The following is a 20827-nucleotide window of genomic DNA, read 5'->3' as shown; positions in this document are numbered from 1 at the left end:
ATATTTCTAATACCAGAAAGTAAAAGCTATTGGGAAGTTTTTATCTTAAGTTGTCTTCAAGTTAATTTGGGAGATACTGAGAAAGATGAATTTTTTGGAGCATCCAAATTGAAAAGGAATTTAGAGGCTGCAGTTCCCCAGGTCCAGTCTCTAGCCCATTGAGTGAATCTCTTCTGTGGACTCAATGACAAGTAAGCATCTAGCATTTGCTGGCTCAGAAATTCCACAGATGTGGGACCCTTAGGTGGTGCAAACAGTCCACACTACCTTTTAGAAATTCATTTCCTATTTTCACCATAATCTACTTTTCTCTAAGTTCCATGTATTGACCCTAGTTCTGTCTCCAGAACCGGACAGAATAAAACCAACATTCATCTAGATCTAGACAGCTATCGAATTACTTGAAGGTGTGGTTACATCAACTCCCCTCAAGTGTTTTTTTACTTCCTTTAGTTAAAATCGCTAATTCACTATTTGTCTGTGTGGTTCAACTACCCATATCCCATATCTCAAAATCACCAGGGACTTAGAAAACACAGATTCCATGACTTCATCCCAGATAAACTGAGTCAGTCATTTTCTCTCCCCCTCTCTCTCCTTTTGCTCCCCCCATTTGCATTTGTTACAAACACATCAGAACAATAATGTTTAAGAACTGTGATCCAGGTAGAAGCATTCCTACCTGACCTCTCCTTATCAGAGATCAGTGGTTCTCACATTTGACTGCAGCAGAAACACCTGGTAAGACAGATTGCTAGACCTCGCTGCTCATGAGGTTTGATTAGTAGTTTTCTGGTAGGATCCAAGAATTTTCATTTTTAACTAATTCTTAAGTGGTACTGTTCCTACTGGCTTTGAGACCACGCTCTGAAAACCACTGCCCTAGACCAACCGATGCTCTCCTCTCTCCACTGATAGATGCCAAGGGCACACCGAATGTCACAACTGAGAGGCATCTCTCCAGTTGTGCCCACATCGTTTTGCAACCACCAGTTGAATTATAGGGTTAAGAGCCAATTGTGTTTGTTCCCATGTTCAGTTTATCATAACTGAATTATTGTAATTACAAAAATTATTTAAATATATTAGGGCCTGAAATTTGAGTATGAAAAGAAAAAAGACATTTCTATGAAAACCAAGTGGAACGCCTAATAAGACTCAATAAAGTGAAGATGCCTTAAAAATTGCTGTCAAATTAAATCTGAGAGAGGCTTGCTTCAGGAAAGTGTATTTCTAATGTTTTCTAACTTAATAATCCCCTGTTCTTTCATCATCTTAGTTACTTACCTCCTACATTTGCTCCAATCTGTCGATAGTCCTCCAAAACATAACTGAACACAATACTCGAGATGTAACCCAACCAGCAGAGATTCGGAATATTGTCTTCCAATAGGAAAGGAAAGAGGAAGAAAGAACATGTCATGTAACTTTTACAAACCAGCCTGAAAATTGCTTCAGTTCCCCCACCCCAGCTCACAGCAGCCATGTCAAAACATAGTCAGTTGGGGCGCCTGGGTGGCTCAGATGGTTAAGCGTCTGCCTTCGGCTCAGGTCATGATCCCAGGGTCCTGGGATCGAGTCCCACATCGGGCTCCCTGCTCCTTGGGAGCCTGCTTCTCCCTCTGCCTCTCTCTCTCTCTCTCTCTGTCTCTCATGAATAAATAAATAAAATCTTTAAAAAAAAAAAAAACATAGTTGATGGGGTAACTGGGTGATGGACATGAAGGAGGGCACGTCATGTAATGAGCACTGGGTGTTATATAAGACTGATGAATCACTGTACTCTCCCTCTGAAACTAATGATACACTATATGTTAATTGAATTTAAATTTAAAAAATGAAAAAAATTAAAAATGAAACTATAAACCCCTTGAAGGAAGGAACTACATCATTTTCATGGTTTATTTCCTTGCCTAATAGAACCTAGACACATAAATGCTCTCCTTATTAAAAAAAAAAAAGAAAGAAAGAAGAAAGAAAGAAAGAAAAAGAAAGAAAGAAAGAAAGAAAGAAAGAGACAAACTAAAAAAACAGACTCTTAAATATAGACAATAAACTGGTGGTTCCCAGAGGGGAGGTGGGTGGGGGAATGGGTAAAATAGGTGATGGGGATTACGAGTACACTTAATCATGATGAGCCCTGAGTAATGTATAGAATTGTTGAATCATTCTATTGTACACCTGAGATTAATATAACACTGTATGTTAATTATTCTGGAATTTAAAAAATTAATTTTTTTAAATAAAATGTAGTTATTTGGGGATTAAACTTTAAAAAAACATTTTTTTCTCATGAGTTCAGATGAGATCTCCTCAATCTTGTCTTTTGCTGCTAGAATTTTGGTTTATTGTTTATTTATTTTAATCTAAGTTTGGTTCTTTATCCTTCTTTTCATTAAACTCTATCTTGTGAGTTATAGCTTTACATAAGTTTTTAGAGTTTTTCTTCATTACCAGCCTTTTAACCAAGGTTACCAAATTTGCATCATACATACATTTTATCAGAACTACATCAGTTTAATGGTGAAAATAAGTGATTAAAATGCCATAAATAACAGAGAGGAAGGGGCACCTGGGTGGCTCAGTAGGTTAAGCGGCTGCCTTTAGCTCAGGTCATGATCCCAGGGTCCTGGGATCGAGCCCCACATCGGGCTCCATGCTCAGTGGGGAGCCTGCTTCTCCCTCTCCCTCCTGCTTGTGCTGTCTCTCACTATCTCTCTCTCTTTCTCAAATAAATAAATAAAATCTTAAAAAAAAAAACAGAGAAGACAGATTTCTACTACTCCAATAACTAGCACATCTTGAAGATAGTTGTTTGTTTAGTTATGAACTTCACCCTTCTCTGTCTTGGCCACAGAAGTACCATGAAAGACCGCTACATGTCTCACTCCACAAACCTTCGTTACAGCAACCTCCTGTCCTCAGGTCTGGTAAACCTGTGAGCATGTACATGACGAAGATCTGACATAGTTTACATGGGGAATAATTAGAAGAACAATATGCCATTAGAAAAATGAACAAAGCATTTGAACAGTTTTAAAAAGATGCAAATAGTCAATAAATACATGAGAGGACAAACAGAAAATCTATCTTCATTAATAGCCAAGTATAATTTAAAAAGCAACAAAATAAGTTTTTCCTCCAAATAGGTTAGTTTTAATATAATATCTAGTGTGAGAAAAGGGGTAAGTAAATCAGTGACTTCATACACTGTTAATAGGAATATGAATTGCTAAACACTATTTTTGAACAAAACTTTGCAGAATGTGTCAAAAGTTTCAAAATTCTTCTTGCACGTTCAGTCAGTAATTCAACTGCTAATAATTTAATCCTGAGAAAACCTACATGCATGTAAGACTATTCATTGTATCATATAACTGCCAAATATAAAACACAACCTTAATGTACAATTGTACATTATTACAATTTCTTAAATACATTAAGGTAGATCTACCTGGTGGAATATTATGCAGCTATTAAAAATTAGATTTTAGAGGAGTGGCTTTCATCTTTTTTTTTATTGCCAACCACATTTGACATAGTAATGCATACGTGTTCATGTGTTTGTGTGTGTATGTATTTATTGTATTACTATATAAACTGCTTGTGTGTGTGACAAAATAACATTTCAGAAACAGTACATTCCCTTATTATGTGTGGTGCACTTTGATATATTCCAAGCTATTCTATAATATTTAATTTTTTTCATAATGTTGGTAGCATCTATCTAAATTGATCTCCTTACCCACTAATGCAATGAATTTGAACAAAACATTATTTTAGAAAAAACATATAACATGAATAATTGATCAAAATATAATCACTTTAATATGTGTGTTACTCATAATAAGCCAACACTATGCACAGTATAATTTCATTTTTGTAAAAAAATAAAATTAAAACATTTTTTAAAAAGAATGATATATTAGTATGTAAATAAGTGTATTCAAGTAATGTTTATTTATTCCTTATATTTTTCTATGTTTTCCTCAATTTTTCTAATGGATATATGCTACTTTTATTTTAGGAAAATATTTTAAACAGAGGAAATGAACCTATTTGGCTTTAATCGTTCTTTCTCAATCCAAACAGGAAGCTAGTAATAGATACTTAAATGTAAATGTGTTCATAAACCCTCTGTTTTTAGTACATAATAGAATTTTTTCAGTCCTCCACATTATATACACCTGCTCCCAAACTAGCTATAGAATCCTTTTTTTCTTCCTTCTTTCCCTCCTTCCTTCCTTTCTTCTCAACGATTTGAGCTTATCTATAACTTTCTAGGAACTGATACTCTACATAGTTTTGTTAAAATTATTCACATGTTCAGTAAATTCATCTGCAAGTTTACCCAGGAGAATTGGTTTCATTCCAAGCAGGGAAGAGCTTTCCAAAATAAGAGTTAAACAGGCCCAGATTCTGTTAGTCACTATTTAGGGTGTGACCAGGGTCCCCCATATCTCACTCCACTATGTCTCTCCTCCCTTAAGTCCAAAGTTAACCCAAGACATTTGAGTCTCATTACCTTAGTTTCTAGAAGCTTATTTTTAAAATTTCAGCCAAGGAACTTAACTCATGCAAAGAATCAAGTATGTATTGGGGGATTCTGTAATGTTAATGTTGTTTAACAGCTGTTGATTGTTTCACCAAGCCAGTTGACTTGATGAGTCAGATGGCTTGTAAATGTGCTAGTTCTGATTCTATGGGCAGGACAGTCCAGAGAGGGACTCACCAGAGGAGTTTAGGGGGCAGTTAGAAGGCTCTAGCAAGAACTTAGATAAGAAGGTCATCTTTGAAAAGTGGGGAGAATCTGAACAGGTATCTACCACCATGGGTAGGTGACCCAAACTGATAGAATATCAGGTGCAAAGGCCAGCCAAAGAACCATTTTGTGGGGTGATGAAAGGCAGTTTGAAAGGCCAGGAAAGCTAGATTATAAAGGATTTTGGAATCCAGGAAAATGCAATGGTATTTGTAAGTGAAACAGGGCATTTTTCAACATGAGAGTAAAAGAACAGATAGTATCCTTAAGTTCTATGTCTCTAGTTGCATGCCCTGTCTCTAGTCCAGCTGTATCACATTATCATCAAGCAGTCAGCTCCTTACCATGTAGCAGTGGGGCTGGGTCTCTGGTCAGACAACTGGATCACGTACACCAACAGACACTCAGTTGGCAAGACTTGCACTTTCTTATTCTCAGTCCTTCACTATGGCCTCTGGAGCCTACAAGACATTCTAGAATATACTTCTGAGTCTACAGAAATGCATAATAGACACAAGGAGGCAACGACAGGAAACAAAAATTGGAATTGTAGGAGAATGCAAGAGTTAAGAAGTTACCTATTTTTTTAATCCAAAAGATGCTGAAAATCCCCCTACTTTTCTCTTTAAACTCTTTCATGGCTATCTTCTAAACATCCTATCCCTTCATTTCTTCTCAGTCTGTTTGTTGTCCTATAGGTCAAGAAAGACTGCTGCGTGTTTTTACAACAGTAATAAAACAAGTGGCTTAGTCACCCAAGTAACTGTGGCTTCTCTCCACTCCCTTTATGGATTAGTGTCTGTAGGAAAAGAGAATGGAGAGTGGCCTCCATCTTCCTAGTGCCCCAGGCTCTCAGATTGGAGCTACGAGCCTGGCTTTCCTGTCCATTTCTACCGACTCACAGCTCCATATTGTCAACTTTCTGTTACTACTTTAAGAGCAAGAAAGATTTTAAAAATCATGTAAAATTTATAACTATTGGTAGTTACCTTAGAGGAGCTAAGAACAAACACATAGGTTGCTTGTTCTGACTTTTTTGGGGGGGAGGAGGCGGATATTTTCCTAACTATAACAAAATTTCTATGGAGCATTTAAGAGGTGAAGTTTTACTGTGAGGGACCAGAAAACTCTCCTTGTGTATATGATTTTATGTGATAACTATATTGTAGATTAGGTAAGTGTTCTATATTCACTTAGATGCCAGCAAAATCTGAGCTGTATTTTTGTCCTGAAACTGATTATGTGCTTCTTTTTTTAGCTTTTTGCTCATTAACTATCTATTACAAAATCTCATAGGATATTGAATTTTTGTTTGGTTTTGTTCTGAGTTCCTGTCTTTGTCTTTCTCTATGAATTGCTGTTTCCAGTATAATCCTTTTTCTTTAGAATCTGACAAGAAAGGGTATAAATGACATAACACATATATAGGGATTTGGTTAAAAATAAACATTATTCATATGGAATTCAGTTGTAAACAAGTTTCCAGAATTACGATTTTAGAACTTAACTGTAAAAATTTCTCAGATTCTTCAACTTGGAACAGTTATGAAAAGTTAATTGGTGGGGCTGATTCAATACAGCCTCTGAGGAACTGCACTAAAAAGGAGTTTTATAAAACAGCAGATGTGTAAATACATCCTACAAGAAAAGATCAATATTCTTTTTAATTTAAGATTTTCCAGTAGAGTGAGCAACCATATTTCCTTGTGCACTAGGATAGTGCCAGTCTGTTTTTCCCCAGTATGTGAAAAAGGCAGGATTTTCACAGCCTTTGCAGATAGATCCCAATGATCTAGAGTTTCAAATTCACATGACTCACTAGGCACCCAGGCTATTTACTTTGATCCCAGACTGGGGCATGTAAACCTTTTTTTTTTTTTTCTGTTAGTTGTACCCAAATTTGCCTTTTAGTTTTCTCAATGCACATAACAGATATCCTTATTACATATTTGGTAAGACCATATCACACAAAATGTTTCATCATGTGACTGTTTCCCATCTCTGTTCATCTGTTCTCCTATTATCACAAATCCCCCAGTTGACTGTAAGCCTATGCTTTTCTATGGATTTCTGTGAATGGTATTTTTTAATTATCTCCTAAGACAACAGCCTGTCAAGCTAACCTTGTACCTCATCCCTTTTTTAATGAAACCTATACCAGGCCAAGTACTAATAGCTTCAAGGAAGTTTCACAAATCTGTAGAAAGAGAGCCATGTTAATATTTATTAGATTTACAAAGATGACAGTAATTTTCACAGTCCAAATAAAAAATGATTATATGAGTTTCAAATGACTTTCTATTTCAACGTGACTATTTCATTCTTCTTCCCAGTAGTTTTTAACAAATCACACTAATCTGCAGTTTTATCAGTAATAATTTTACATTAGCATCTTCCCCTCCTCTGCCATATAAGCATTCACTCTTATGCCTCAACCAATATGGCATTTTCTCCATCCCACATATGGCATTAGAAACAGTAAGCCCTTTTTAAAAATACATTATTCAGCCTCAGAATAAATATATATAAATTCATGTACACACTTATATTAATAGCACAAGAAATGAATACAATAGTAAATGTAGGCAATAGTGTGGTCTTCAAGTATAGAAAGGTAACTTTTAGGTTCCAACACTATTGGATCAATCTATTGCCCAGATTTGGGATGGAAAAGCAATATAATTTTAGATTCCAGTTCATTAGCAACTTTATGCCCTTTTAGAGTCAGAATAGACTTTGGGTGTCAGTGTCCTAATGAGAAAGCATTTAACAATAAAAACAATAATAGTAATAACATAATGAGATAATAGCCAACATAAACTTAGTACATGGAATGTTCCAAGAATAGTTTTAAGCAATTTAGTTTCATTCTTCTTCAGAAAAAGCTTTTAAGTAGGTACTGTGATTATCCCCATTTTATAGATGAGAAAACAAGCACAGAAAGGGTGGCAAGAAGGAGCAAAACATACCTTGTTTATAAGGCCAATATATAATGTAAAGTAGGGTGTCTTGTTAACAAATGGCTTTTTCTTTTCTTTTTATTCCTTCCATAAAGTGACTAAAGCATAGCCAGTGGGAAGGCATCTTCTACTATTAGTTGCTAGATGCTAAGTTTTGAACCCTTTTCCCCAATTAAAAGAAAATGATGCCTGATTTTCCATTGCTGCTGTCCATGTCAGCCACAGGGCTCTTTTCAGTTACTGTGAAGTGTGTAAAGAAAGCTTGATTTTGAAATTATTGATCATTTCTTATACATATTGCTCTTTTCCAAAAATATGGCCATGAGTGATAATTTCTCTCCCAACACCACACTGCCTTTTATCAAACTCTGATCCATATTAGGTAGGTAGTAAATCAAGACTACTGTTATGACTAATTTATTACTAAAGTATTATATTTCTCAAAAAATCTTTTGACCTTACCTTATTATTTTATACTCCGAAAAAGACAAATTCCATTCAAATAAGTGGACCACCTTATTTTTATTGCTAGAACATATAAAATGAGAGATGAAAAAGAAACCACCAATTGACAATCTGCAACTCTGATCAGAAATTTCAAACATTTTTTATCTCTCTAGAGTACTAGTATTAACAGGGACAGTGTTGGATTTCAAGATTTCAAAAAAGTGAATATGTACTCTAGGTATTAACACAATATATGGAATCAGAATATATGGGATTTTTATGGGGTTGGGGTTGGGGTTGGAGGAAATCAGGTGGAAAAGGATAGGGAGATGCCTGGTTTGAAATAGGGAGCAAATAGACTTTTATCTGTAGATGTATAATTGGCATCTTTTTCTCCATTACCATATAGGACAGGGGACAGACTCAATCTTGAGTTTCTACCAATTACACCTTTAAAAATGAATTTTGTTTAATTAAATCATATCCTCTGCATATCCAGATATTTATAAACATGACACTAATTCCAGCAATTGAACAAGAATGCATTCACATTGCTACCTTTCAGGGCAATTTACTAAGGTTTCTTTTAACATGTTTATAACCAGTTGCAAATCTAGGTGTTGCATCATTGCGACGCCTTGATGAAACGTTTATGGACATGTTTTATTATTTGCTGATCTGTGCTGTGAACCCATCAGTCTGTTTGCAGTGGGGAGGAAGTGGGTAGAGGGGTGGGAGGGTGGAAGAGGGGCAAGTCATTTTGTTTGATGTGTTGGTGGAGGGAGGAGGTTTGAACTAAGATGTACCTAAAGGGTTTTGTTTTGACCCGTGCACAAAAATCAGCTGCAATAAATAAATGCTGCTCATAGCAGGTTTTCAGTGATCATACTGTTTTTTTTTCCTGTGTTTTATATTTTTTCTCAGGGGAAATCTCTCACGTCAAAGAGGTTAACAAGCCTCGTTCAGTCTTACTAAAAGGATCATCTTGTAGCATGGAAGCAGACTGGAGTCTTTGCATATACTTTGTAGCTCTTTGTTGTTACCTGGAGCAGAGGACATTAGACCAAGATGTTGCATGAGCAAAGGACCTGAATTGTTCTCTCTTTGTGTACATTAAGGCACTGCCATTTCAAGTGACTCTACCATCTCAATGCCTCCATTTCAAAATGTTGTCTGCTTACTTTCTCCTTGTACTAAGCTGGATCTGTGTCTTTTCCTTTTTAACAAGTTCAAGTGAAGTAAACCTTTTTTTTTTTTTTCCTCTTTCTCTTTCTCTTAAAGCTTTTGCTAGACACACAGTTCACTGAAAATTCACTCAGTCAAAAACTGGAAGAATTGTAAAAAAAAACATATATCAATAAGTATACATATGGCTTCACATTTATTAAACAATAAATTAGCACAGAAAGTTTCATTTCACCAATGTGTTCACAGTCAGAAAAAAGCTCATGTCTTTGTTGTCTGTACATTCTCGGTTAATGTTTCTTGCATTTATTTTTATACCATATTTAAATAAGAAACACCTTTTACTCCAAATGTATTAAAGTTGATCCCTTCTCTGTAAATTTGTGTATGTTTATATTGTTGTTTTAACTTTCATTAAAAGATGCAGAATCTCGTTGTTTTTGTAACTTTTGACTTCTGCGTGCTGACAAAGAAAATGCTGAGAAAGCATCCACAAATGTAGACTTGCACTTTTAAGATATCACCCTGCATGTTTATTTAGGGCTTCAAGGCAAGCTTAGATGGCACAGTAGTCAGGAGCTGACAGAAAGTGTTTCATCTGGGGCCTAATCCAGGACCAGGGGATGTTTTTTCTTCCACTCAAGAGTAACACAAATTGGCCTTCCACATTTTTAGAGCTATTTCACAGGCCTTTCAGCCTCATTATGAATATGCATCTCTGTGTATTGCTAATGGATATTTCTGTGAGAATTAGGTTTGAGTGTGACTTCCGCACTCAGGAACTGGTATTTTTCTTTAAAGTATCATTCTAAAAATGCCTTAAATCAGCGACTTTTTAACACTTTGGTGGTTACTAATTCTTTCGAGAACACAATGGTAATTAGTAATCTTTAGTAAGTGCCTGCCACAGTAGTATGGCCTTTACATGCCCATAAGATCCTCACATTTAACCCTCACAGGAGCACTATAAAATTATTTCTGCAATTTTGAGACTATTAAAGCAGAGGGAGGTTAAGTAACCTGTCAAAACCACACAGCCATATAGTGAGTTGGTATGCAAATTCAGGTAGTCTGACTCCAGAACCCACTATACTACACCAATCCACTATACCACACAACTTCTTTTGGTAAAATCTAAATGAAAATCCATATATACTATCACATAGGAAGCATTTGCAGTGAATTTTAGGGCATTCACAGAATATCCTCTGAAACTCATCCATGGACCCCAGATAAAAAACTTGACTCCCTTTAAGAGTTGGGTCAGTTACACAAAAGGTCACACAGTGGGGAGAGGGCTTAATTTGTTTACTTTTGCGTCCACATAGGCTTAGCAGACTCTGGATATTTAGAAAAGTAGTTATTGTAATTAATTAATTATTAATTACTGTTGGTAAATTTAAATTCTGAAAAAACAAATACCAACATCAGGGAGAAATTAGTTGTGAGTCTGTGAGCTAGTGTACAGAACTGTCACAAAATGGGAGAGAGTTGATAGGAGAAATTATATATGGACAATAATCAGAACACTGTAATTACTTTAAGATTTAAAAAAGATTTAATTATATGCCCCATGACTTTTTAAAAGGAATACATAAAGTGCATGCACATAAATCTAAACATATAGATGTTCTCCCTTGGAAACACTTAATTCAGGACAGCGTTGGACAGATGGCACTGAAGCTAGATTGAAACACTGTGTAACAGAAACATGATTTGAAAGAAAGCAATAACCAATTAGAAGAATATGATGAATAGATGATGAACCTTGCACAAATAAGATTGGTTATTTCGGAGGCTATCTCTTACAAATTGTCATTCCTTAGGTGCCCATCCTTACTGAAAATTTTAAGTTCCAAATCTATACAGAAATAAAAGATGTAAGAATGGCAAGAGGACAGAAAAGAGAAATATCCAGGCAAGTATCCCCAAGTCAGGAGCTCCTAGTAAACATGCGAGTCAGTTTGAGTTCAGGACATAAAACTTTTAAATAGGCTAATTTAACATAGTTTAGACAAGACTCAGGATACAAAACAGTGTATTTTAGAAGCATATAGAAAAATGTTGGAGTTCTTGCAGTTAGTTCACTCATAAACATATGGCAACTCTCTCCTACCCCACTCTAGGACAAATTGATCTATAAGGCACAGAAGAAAAAGCTCTCAAGTTTCTAATGAATAAAATGGTTTTTAAGAAGTCTTTTTCTACCTTCACACAACTTAAAAATTTACCCACTGAAGAAGTGGCCCAGAGTTTCCACACTCAATTGCAAAACTTTTTAGTTCATCCTCTAAATTGCATTGAACCGATTCTTCTCTCTGCAGTGTTTACAACAATGTTTTCTGTGGATTTACAACGGTTTTCCTCCTTGAATAAGAGTAACAGAAATATGGTCAGCAACTCTGCCCCTGTCAGGTACCAGGAAAATAAATGAAGGAAAAAAGGCTCCCTTTTCATCATGACAAGTGTGTGAGTAGATGTTGCTACTCAGGACTTGCACATGCGTCCCCCTCATTCTCCTGGCTGAGTGCTCACTTCTCTTTATAGATGTATGAAGGTTTATGAATAATTTTGTTCTATGTGGAAAGCAAGTCTTGGCTCCTAGCATAAATTTAGTCCTGGTACATGCACTGATTGTCTCCACACATAGGATTTGTGTGTTCTTAATTACATACTTGAAAGAGCACATTGAAATAGCCATTGACTTTACTTTGCCCATGACTGTCTCTTTGCATATTCTAACACCCTCTAAAACATCAACAGGAGGTAACCAAAGGTTCCCCTCCATCTTCTAAACCATCTTAAGAAGACAGAGATAGTGAAGAATTTGATGAATGTAAAGGATGGAGAAAGATCTAAGTCGTGTATCACCCAAAATTATCCCATATATTTTATTGTGTACAATCATGTTTTTATATCTTTTAATTCAGAATTTTGTACTCCAAATTAACCTTTAAAAAGATGCCAAATGTGATGGGTATTAAGGAGGGCATGTACTGCATGGAGCACTGGGTGTTATACGAAAACCATGAATTGTGGATCACTACATCAAAAACTAATGATGTATTGTACGGTGACTAACATAACATAATAAAATAAAATTTAAAAAAAAAGGATGCCAAATGATATACCAAACATAAGACATTATCATTTAAAAATCAGTTTATTCTTTATTTTTTTTTAAAGATTATTTATTTATTTATTTGACAGAGAGAGAGAGATAGCGAGAGTAGAAACACAAGCAGGGGGAGTGGGAGTGGGAGAAGCAGGCTTCTCGCCGAGCAGGGAGCCCGATGTGGGGCTCGATCCCAGGATGCTGGGACCATGACCTGAGCCGAAGGCAGACGCTTAATGGCTGAGCCACACAGGTGCCCCTAAAAATCAGTTTAAGACAGAAACTGTTGTATATGCTCTTGAATACCTGGAGAAGTTTCTATACAGCTGAAATGTAATGCATTTGCAACTTCATCTTTACAAAGGTCATTAGTTGCTGGGTAGACATGAGTACTCCTTGATTAATAATCTGATTAATAAATCTTGATGTCCTTATTAATTTATGAGGCCTCAATCACTTCAACTTGTTTGGAAATTAAATAAATTGGAGTGTGTTTGTTATCTTTTTAAAGGTTAATAACATCTAATTCCAGTACTTGTTGGAAGGATTAAGACAATGCATCTAAATTACCAAGTGCAGAATTAGGTACGTAATTAGAAGTCAAAAAATAATATTTACCTTAATATCTTCCCTTTCTTTTCCTCCAAAAGGTCATTTTTCTAAAAAAACACTAAGACATGTTCAAACACCACTCTTAGCTTGAGTGGAATCATTTGGTTTGAAGTTCAGAAGGCCAAAGCCAAGTGGTAAATCAGGATACCAGAGACCAGGGCAAAGACCTGGAGAGTAGTCAAGTGTGATGGTGGAGTTCAATAAAGCATTGGTACCAAAAGGGTGACCAAAAAGTGAAACTTGGCTAAGTCAAGGAGACTGCATCCTGAACAAGTGAATTCTGGAAACTGCATTTCTGGAAAATAGGAATAGGCCTTGTTAGAGAGCAGCTGTGGCCTCACCTGAATATATGATGGAAACTTCTAGGAACAAAGACAATGTGAGCTAGAGGTGGAGGGGAGGGCAGATGGTAGTGATAAGGTAGCAGGGGTAAAATCATCACTCTTTCTCAATGCAGGATGACCTTTGTCTGGCCTCAAAACATAAGGAGAGGAACTCCTTCCCTATACACCAAATTTCCAGAGGTCTCATGGACCAAACAGGGAAGTGGGTATTAAATATAAGCAAACTGAATGATTTGTCATGGGAGGTGTTAAAGACTCTGCAACCTCTTGATTCCATGACACAAAGCTCCAGTGTTTGCCAGGTGAGTTCTTTGATAGTCCCAGTCAAGTGAGATTGTAATACACAGCCTACAGAAAGCTTGGTTCACAAGATGGAAAGGGGATCTAGAAGAGTTTCCCGTAGGCCACAGGATTTGAATTGACTCTGTAGGGTGACACAGCAATAAAGTACAAAAATCCATTCCACATACCAGTTCTTATTCTAGTTATATGCCCTGGCACTTTTGGGGATGCAGACATATAATGGAACCAACTATATGATGGTACCTACTGCAACTTGCAGTGCTCAGTCTCCATCCCCTTTCCCTAATTTCTTCCTGCCTTTGGCCTTCCCAAACTTCTTCAAGTGTTCAGGCACAAAAGTCCCTCTTTCTGCCTCTTTTTCATAGTACACCTTAATGGCCCTAGCGCAAGACTGACTGGAAAGAGTCTCAGCTTCCTGTAGGCTAAGATCTAATATTTATGAAGGTAAACATTCTAAAACCTCCACTCACTCCAAGTGGAAATGATTTTTAAATTTTCAAAATTAACAAACACATAGCTGCTAATGAAAGTGAGAAAGGGAACCATTTCCTACAAGAAAATAACCAAAGGGAATATTTGGTATTGTCAGAGGCCAAAGTCACTTGGCACTGGAGACCTAGGCATAAATCCAAGCAGAAAGTACAGGGACAGTGACCAGGACTTCTCACACATTCATAGCTACAGACCCACACTCTGCCATGAACAGAGACTGGGAAAACTTTGCACAATTCCTAAGGTTGCTAGAGAACTAAGCCGTTTTCAATGACCTTAGTGTCCAGTATGTTCCCACATACATGAAGGGTAGTGTCATGTCACCAGCATGTGCAGGGCAGGAAATGTATCATGCATGCAGGAATATTCCCTGAGCATAAAATGCACCCTGGCCTGAAGCTTTGAAACAGACTATTATTTTCCATGAAAGCAAATATAGGAGAAATGTGTGGAATGTGACCTTACAAACTACACTCATAAAAATGCTTAAAAGGATAAGCATTGTGAATGACACAGCAAACGGAAGAATTTACACCAAAGGAAATAGACAAGATCAATCTGAAGAATGCCTCAAGAAGTATTTTTAAATGTTTAAAACGATAAAGTATGTAAACATGAGAAAAGAGGAGGCAGGATTATTTTTATAAATACATACCAAGAGTTTCATAGTGAAGCTTTAGAATATTAATGAAAGAGAATAGAAAAAAAATATTGCAAAAGTTGCCAGGAAGCAAAGTAATATAAGTCTGGTTGACATTATATTTATATTTGGAAATGTGGAATGTCAGAAGTCAGCAGAGTGAAACTCTGATTTTAAAATTCTATATTCAACCTGACTTCTGAGAAAGATGGTGGAGTAGGAGGACCCTACACTCATCTTGTTCCATGAATACAACAAGGTAACACTCACATCATTGTAAATAACTAAGAAAATGATCCAAACACAAGCAGAACAGTTTCTCTACAGCTAAATGTAGAAAAGAAGCCACATCAAAGAGGGTAGGAAGGGCATAGATGTGGTGAGGAGTTAAATGAACCTGCAGACTTTCCTGGGGAGGAGATATGCCATGGGAGCAGATTCTCACACCAGCCACTCCAGGCTGGAGGATCCCCATAACATTTGGCTTTGAAAACCAGAGGGGCATAATTTCATGAGTTCTTACAATCACCAGGCCTTAACCCCTTGAACTTTAAAAATAAACAGGCTCAAGAATGGGAGAGCCAGGAGAGTGAAAGAAAACTGAGTCCCTGCACTTAACGAGAAAGCACAACAAACAGCTCCAAGGAGATAAAGCATAGAAGCAGCGGTTTGAAAAAAAAAAAAAAGCCTGGGGCATGTGGGAGAGAGTTTCTTTACTAATCTTAGAGCCTGTGCTAGATAGAGGGGCATGGACCTTTGGGAGACTTCTCCAGGAACAAAAGAGCTGGTGGGTGCCATTCCCCCCCCCCATCCCCCAGCTTAAACACATGAACACCTTTGGGAGAAAACAAAGTGTCAGTTCTCACTACCTAATTTGCTAACATTACTGCCCCACCCTCCCATTCTCCTTCGGACATGCCCCCTCCAGCCAGGCCTCAGCTCCGGGTCCCCTCCCACAGCAGACATGCCCAAACTTTGCTAACACCAGGTACCCCACCCCCACATCCTCCTTCAGACCTACCTTCAAAATGCACTTGACCAGAGACCATTCAAACCAGTGCCACAAGCCTGGCCATGTGCAAGCAGCCCCAACAGGGATCAGACCCACTCCAAAGTGACTCATGCCCCAGGAAGAGAGGTAGATAACCACATACACTAATCCAACTCCGGCTGCAGCAGTGGGCTGGGGACACACAGATGATTTGACTACAGGGCCCACCCAACAAAGAAAGCTTCTCAGGGGAAAACACAGGGAGATTGCCCTGCAGTTCAGTGCCACTGCATCTCTGGCAGACACCTGGTCTGACTCAGGCCCAAGGAGGCCCCAGACTGGTCCACTACAACACAGGGACCAAACCCTGCCCACAACAGGCAAAGGAGCCATCGCAGATGACTGGACTGAAGGCAAAAGCAGCTCAGCCACAGTAGTAGGGCACATGCCGACCACATAAGAGACATTCCTGAAGTGCCAGGTTCTGGTAAACAAGGAATATTGCACTATAGGACCTCTTCCTTATAAGGCCACTACTTTCAAGAGCAGATGTAATGGAATTTCCTAACACACAGAAACAGAGAGTTAGGCAAAATGAGGAGACAGAAGACTGTGTCCCAAATGAAAGAACAGGACAAAATCACAGTAATCTCCATCACAAAAAGGAGATAAGTAATATTCCTGATAGAGAATTTAAAGTAATGATCATAAATATACTTACTGGACTTGAGAAAAGAGTAGAGGACATCAGTAAGACCCTTAACAAAGAGATAGAAAACATTAAAAAAAGAATCAATCAGAGATGAAGAACTCAATAAATGAAATAAAAAATATACTATATGGAATAAATAGTAAGACAAGAGGAAACAGAAAAATTGGACTGATGACCTAGAAGACAGAGTAATGGAAAACAATCAAGCTGAAAAGGACAGAAGAAAAAATATAACAAAAAATGAAATAGCCTTAGGGAACTTAGCAACAGCCCAAAGTGTAATAACATTCACATTATAAGGACCCTAGAAGAAGAGAGAGAAAAGGGGAGCAGAAAATTTATTTGAGAAATAATAGCTAAAAACTTTCCAAATCTGGGAAAGAAAACAGAAGTCCATATCCACGAGACAAAGAGAGCCAACAAAATCAAACCAAGAGGGTCCACAACAGACCCATAGTAATTAAAATGGCAAAAAGTAGTGATAAAGAGAGAATTTTAAAGCAGCATCAGAAAAGAAAACAGTTACATACAAGGTAATCTCCATAAGGCTATAAACTGATTTTCCAGCAGAAACTTTGAAGGCCAGAAGGGAGTGACATGATATATTCAAAGTGCTAAAAGAAAAAAAAAATGCAGCTAAGAATACTCTATCCAGCAATGTTATCATTCAGAATAGAAGGAGCAATAAAGAGTTTCCCAGAGAAAACAAAATTAAAGGAATTCATTATCAATAACCAGCCCTACAAGAAATGTTAAAGGGGACTCTTTGAGTGGAAAGGAAAGACCATAAGCAGGAGTAAGAAATGTAAGAAGTACAAAAGCAGTAAAATTAAGTATATCTATAAAAATCAGTCAAGGGATTCACAAAATAAAATGATGTAAAGTATAACAATATACCAAACAATTCAGGGGAGAGGAGTAAAGAATGGGTTCAAACTTAAGTGACCATCAACTTAATATAGACTGCTATATGCATAAGATGTTATATACAAACCTAATAGTAACCAAAAATCAAAAACCAGTAATAGATATGCCAAAAATAATAATAATAAAGTATCCAAGTGTATTACTAAAAAAAGCCAGCAAACCAGGGCAGAAGAGAGTAAGAGAAGAAAGGAACAAAGAAGAACTACAAAGACAACGATAAAAAAAGTAACAAAATGTCAATAAGTATGTATCTATTAATAATTACTTTGAAAGTAATAGGACTAAATGCTCTAATCAAAAGACATAGGGTTACTGAGTGAATAAAAAACCAAGACACATCTATATGTATACAAGAGACTCATTTTATTTTTTTTTAAGATCTTATTTATTTATTTGACAGAGAGACAGCGAGAGAGGGAACACAAGCAGGGGGAGTGGGAGAGGGAGAAGCAGGCTTCCTGCAAAGCAGGGAGCCCAATGTAGGGCTCAATCCCAGGACTCTGTGATCATGACCTTAGCAGAAGGTAGACACTTAATGACTGAGCCACCCAGGCACCCCGGGACCCATTTTAGAGCTAAAGACACTTGCAGATTGAAAGTGAGGGATTAGAGAAACATTTATTATGCAAATGGATGTGAGAAGAAAGCCAGAGTACCAATACTTATATTGGACAAAATAGACTTTAAAACAAAGACTGTAACAAGAGATTTTTCTTAAAAGTATATAATCATAAATCTAACAAGAATATCTAACAATTGTAAATATGTATGCACCCAACATGAAAGCACCCAAACACATAGAGCAGCTAATAACAAACATAAATGATGTAATCAATAATAATACAATAATAGTAGGGGACTTTAACACCCCACTTACATCAATGGACAGATCATCTAAACATAAAATCAACAAGGTAACAGTGGCTTAGAATGACACATTGGACCAGATGGATCTAACAGATATATTCAGAACAATCCATTCTAAACAGCAAAATATACATTCTTTTCAAGTGCACATAAAACATTCTCCAGAATAGATCACATATTAGGGCATGAAACCAGCCTCAACAATTTCAAGAAGTTTGAAGTCATACCATGGATCTTTTCCAAATGCAATGCTATGAAATTAAGAATCAATCTCAAGAAAAAAATCTAGAAAGACCACAAATACATGGAGGTTAAATAACATGCTACTAAACAACAAATGGGTCAGCCAAAAATTCAGAGGAAATTTTAAAAATACATGGAGACAAATGAAAATGAAAAGACAACAGTCCAAAATCTTTGGGATGCAGCAAAGCTGTTCTATGAGGGAAGTATATAGCAATACAAGCCTACCTCAAGAAGTAAGAAAAAATTTCAAGTAAACAACTTATCCTTACACCTAAGGGAACTAAAAAAGAAGAACAAAATGCAAAGCCAGCAGAAGGAAGGAAATACTAAAGATTGGAGCAGAAATAAACAAAATAGAAACTTAAAAAAAAATAGAAGAAGATGAATGAAACCAGTAGCTGGTTCTTCGAAAAGATCAACAAAATTGATAAACCTTTAAGCAGACTCATATTAAACAAAAACAAAAACAAAAACAAAAACAAAAAACCTCAAATAAAATCAGAAATGAAAAGAGGACAGTCTCTCTGCTCCTCCACTTTTGACAGACATCCACATCTTCTGGTGCATTGCCAGCCATGTCCCTGAGACAAAATGGTGAAGTCGAAGGAAATGGGTTTGGCAATGTTGAGCGCCAGTTGGCCATATTTGGACATATTGGGCCTATAAGGGCTGCTTTTAACTCTGGCAGAGTGGATAATGTTGCTATCAATGCCTCAGCTACATGGTCTACATATTCCATTATGACTCCACCCATGGCAAATTCCACAACACAGACAAGGCTGAGAATGGGAAACTTGTCTTCAATGGAAATCCCATCTGCATCTTCCAAGAGTGAGATCTTGCTGACATCAAATGGGTTGATGCTGGTGCTAAGTATGTTGTGGAGTCCACTGGGGTCTTGACCACCATGGAGAAGGCTGGGGTTCACTTGAAGGGTGGGGCCAAGAGGGTCATCATCATTATCACCCTTTCTGCTGATGCCCCCATGTTTGTGATGGGCATGAACCATGAGATGTATGACAACTCCCTCAAGATTGTTAGCAATGTTTCCTACATCACCAACTACTTGAGCCCTCTAGCCAAGTTCATCCATAACAACTTTGGCATCATGGAGGTACTCATGACCCCAGTCCACGCCATCACTGCTACACTGAAGAGAGTGGATGGCCCCTCTCAGAAACTGTGGTGTGATGGCCAACAGGCTGCCCAGTACATCATCCCATCCTTGCTTCTTTTGGTGGTGTAGGTAAGGTCATCCCTGAGCTAAATGGAAAGTTAACTGGCATGGCCTTCAGTGTCTCTACCCACAAAGTGTCAGTTGTGGATCTGACCTGCCATCTGGAGAAAGCTGCCAAATACAATGACATCAAGAAAGTGGTGAAGCAGGCATCAAAGGGCCCCTTCAAGGGTATCCTGGGCTACACTGAGGACCAGGTTGTCTCCTGTGACTTTAATGGTGACACCTACTCTTCCACCTTTGATGCTGGGGCTGGCATTGCCTTCAATGACAACTTTGTCAAGCTCATTTCCTGGTATGACAGTGAATTTGGCTTCAGCAACTTGGTGGTGGACCTAATGGTCCATATGGCCTCCAAGGAGTAAGAGCCCCCTGGACCACCAGCCCCAGCAAGAGCAAGAGGAAGAGAGAGAGGCTCTCAGCTTTTGGGGAGTTCTTACACCAACTCATCTCCCAACACACAGAATCTCCTGACCACAGTTCCCATCCCAGACACTCTGAAGAAGAGTAGGGGCTTGGGGGGCCCTACCTTGTCATGTAGCCCCAATAAAGTATATTGTACCCCCCAAAAAGAAATGAAAGAGAAAATAACTAACACAACAGAAGTACAAAGATTATAAGAAAATATTAAGAAAAATGATATGCCAACAAATTGGATAACCTAGAAGAAATGGATAAATTTCTAGAAACATATAACCCCCCAAAACTGAAGCAGAAAAAAAATAGAAAACTTGAACAGACTGGTTACCAGCAATGAAATTGAATCAGTACTCAAAAACTCCCAACAAATGAAAGTCCAGGGCAAGATGACTTCACAGGTGAATTCTACCAAACACTTAAAGAAGAGTTCATACCTATTCTTCTCAAACTATTCCAAAAAATAGAAAAGGAACAAAAAGCTTTCAGATACATTCTCTGAGCCCATCATTACCTTGATACCAAAACCAAGTAAAGACACCACAAAGAAAGAAATACAGTCCCTTATCT

The 20827-nt window shown here is 37.4% G+C and overlaps 1 protein-coding gene and 1 pseudogene across 2 annotated transcripts in view; both read left to right on the top strand.

Moving 5' to 3' along the window:
• Positions 1-9787, top strand: part of RGS7 (regulator of G protein signaling 7) — a 514710-nt gene extending 504923 nt beyond the window's left edge. For both annotated transcript variants that reach the window (XM_035010933.1, XM_035010932.1), the window contains one exon: positions 9094-9787. In XM_035010933.1, coding sequence (XP_034866824.1) covers positions 9094-9144 — 51 coding nt within the window. In that variant the 3' untranslated portion in view covers positions 9145-9787. The remainder of the gene's footprint in view (positions 1-9093) is intronic.
• A 9362-nt stretch (positions 9788-19149) lies between these two features.
• Positions 19150-20474, top strand: LOC118013734 (annotated as a pseudogene).
• Positions 20475-20827: the final 353 nt, after the last annotated feature.

The sequence above is a fragment of the Mirounga leonina genome, unplaced genomic scaffold (assembly GCF_011800145.1).
Source record: "Mirounga leonina isolate KUSES-001 unplaced genomic scaffold, KU_Mleo_1.0 Mir_154, whole genome shotgun sequence".
In the NCBI taxonomy this organism is placed as follows: Eukaryota; Metazoa; Chordata; class Mammalia; order Carnivora; family Phocidae; genus Mirounga; species Mirounga leonina.
The sequence above is the reverse complement of the archived record's forward strand: the minus strand, read 5'-3'. Positions and strand labels throughout refer to the sequence as shown.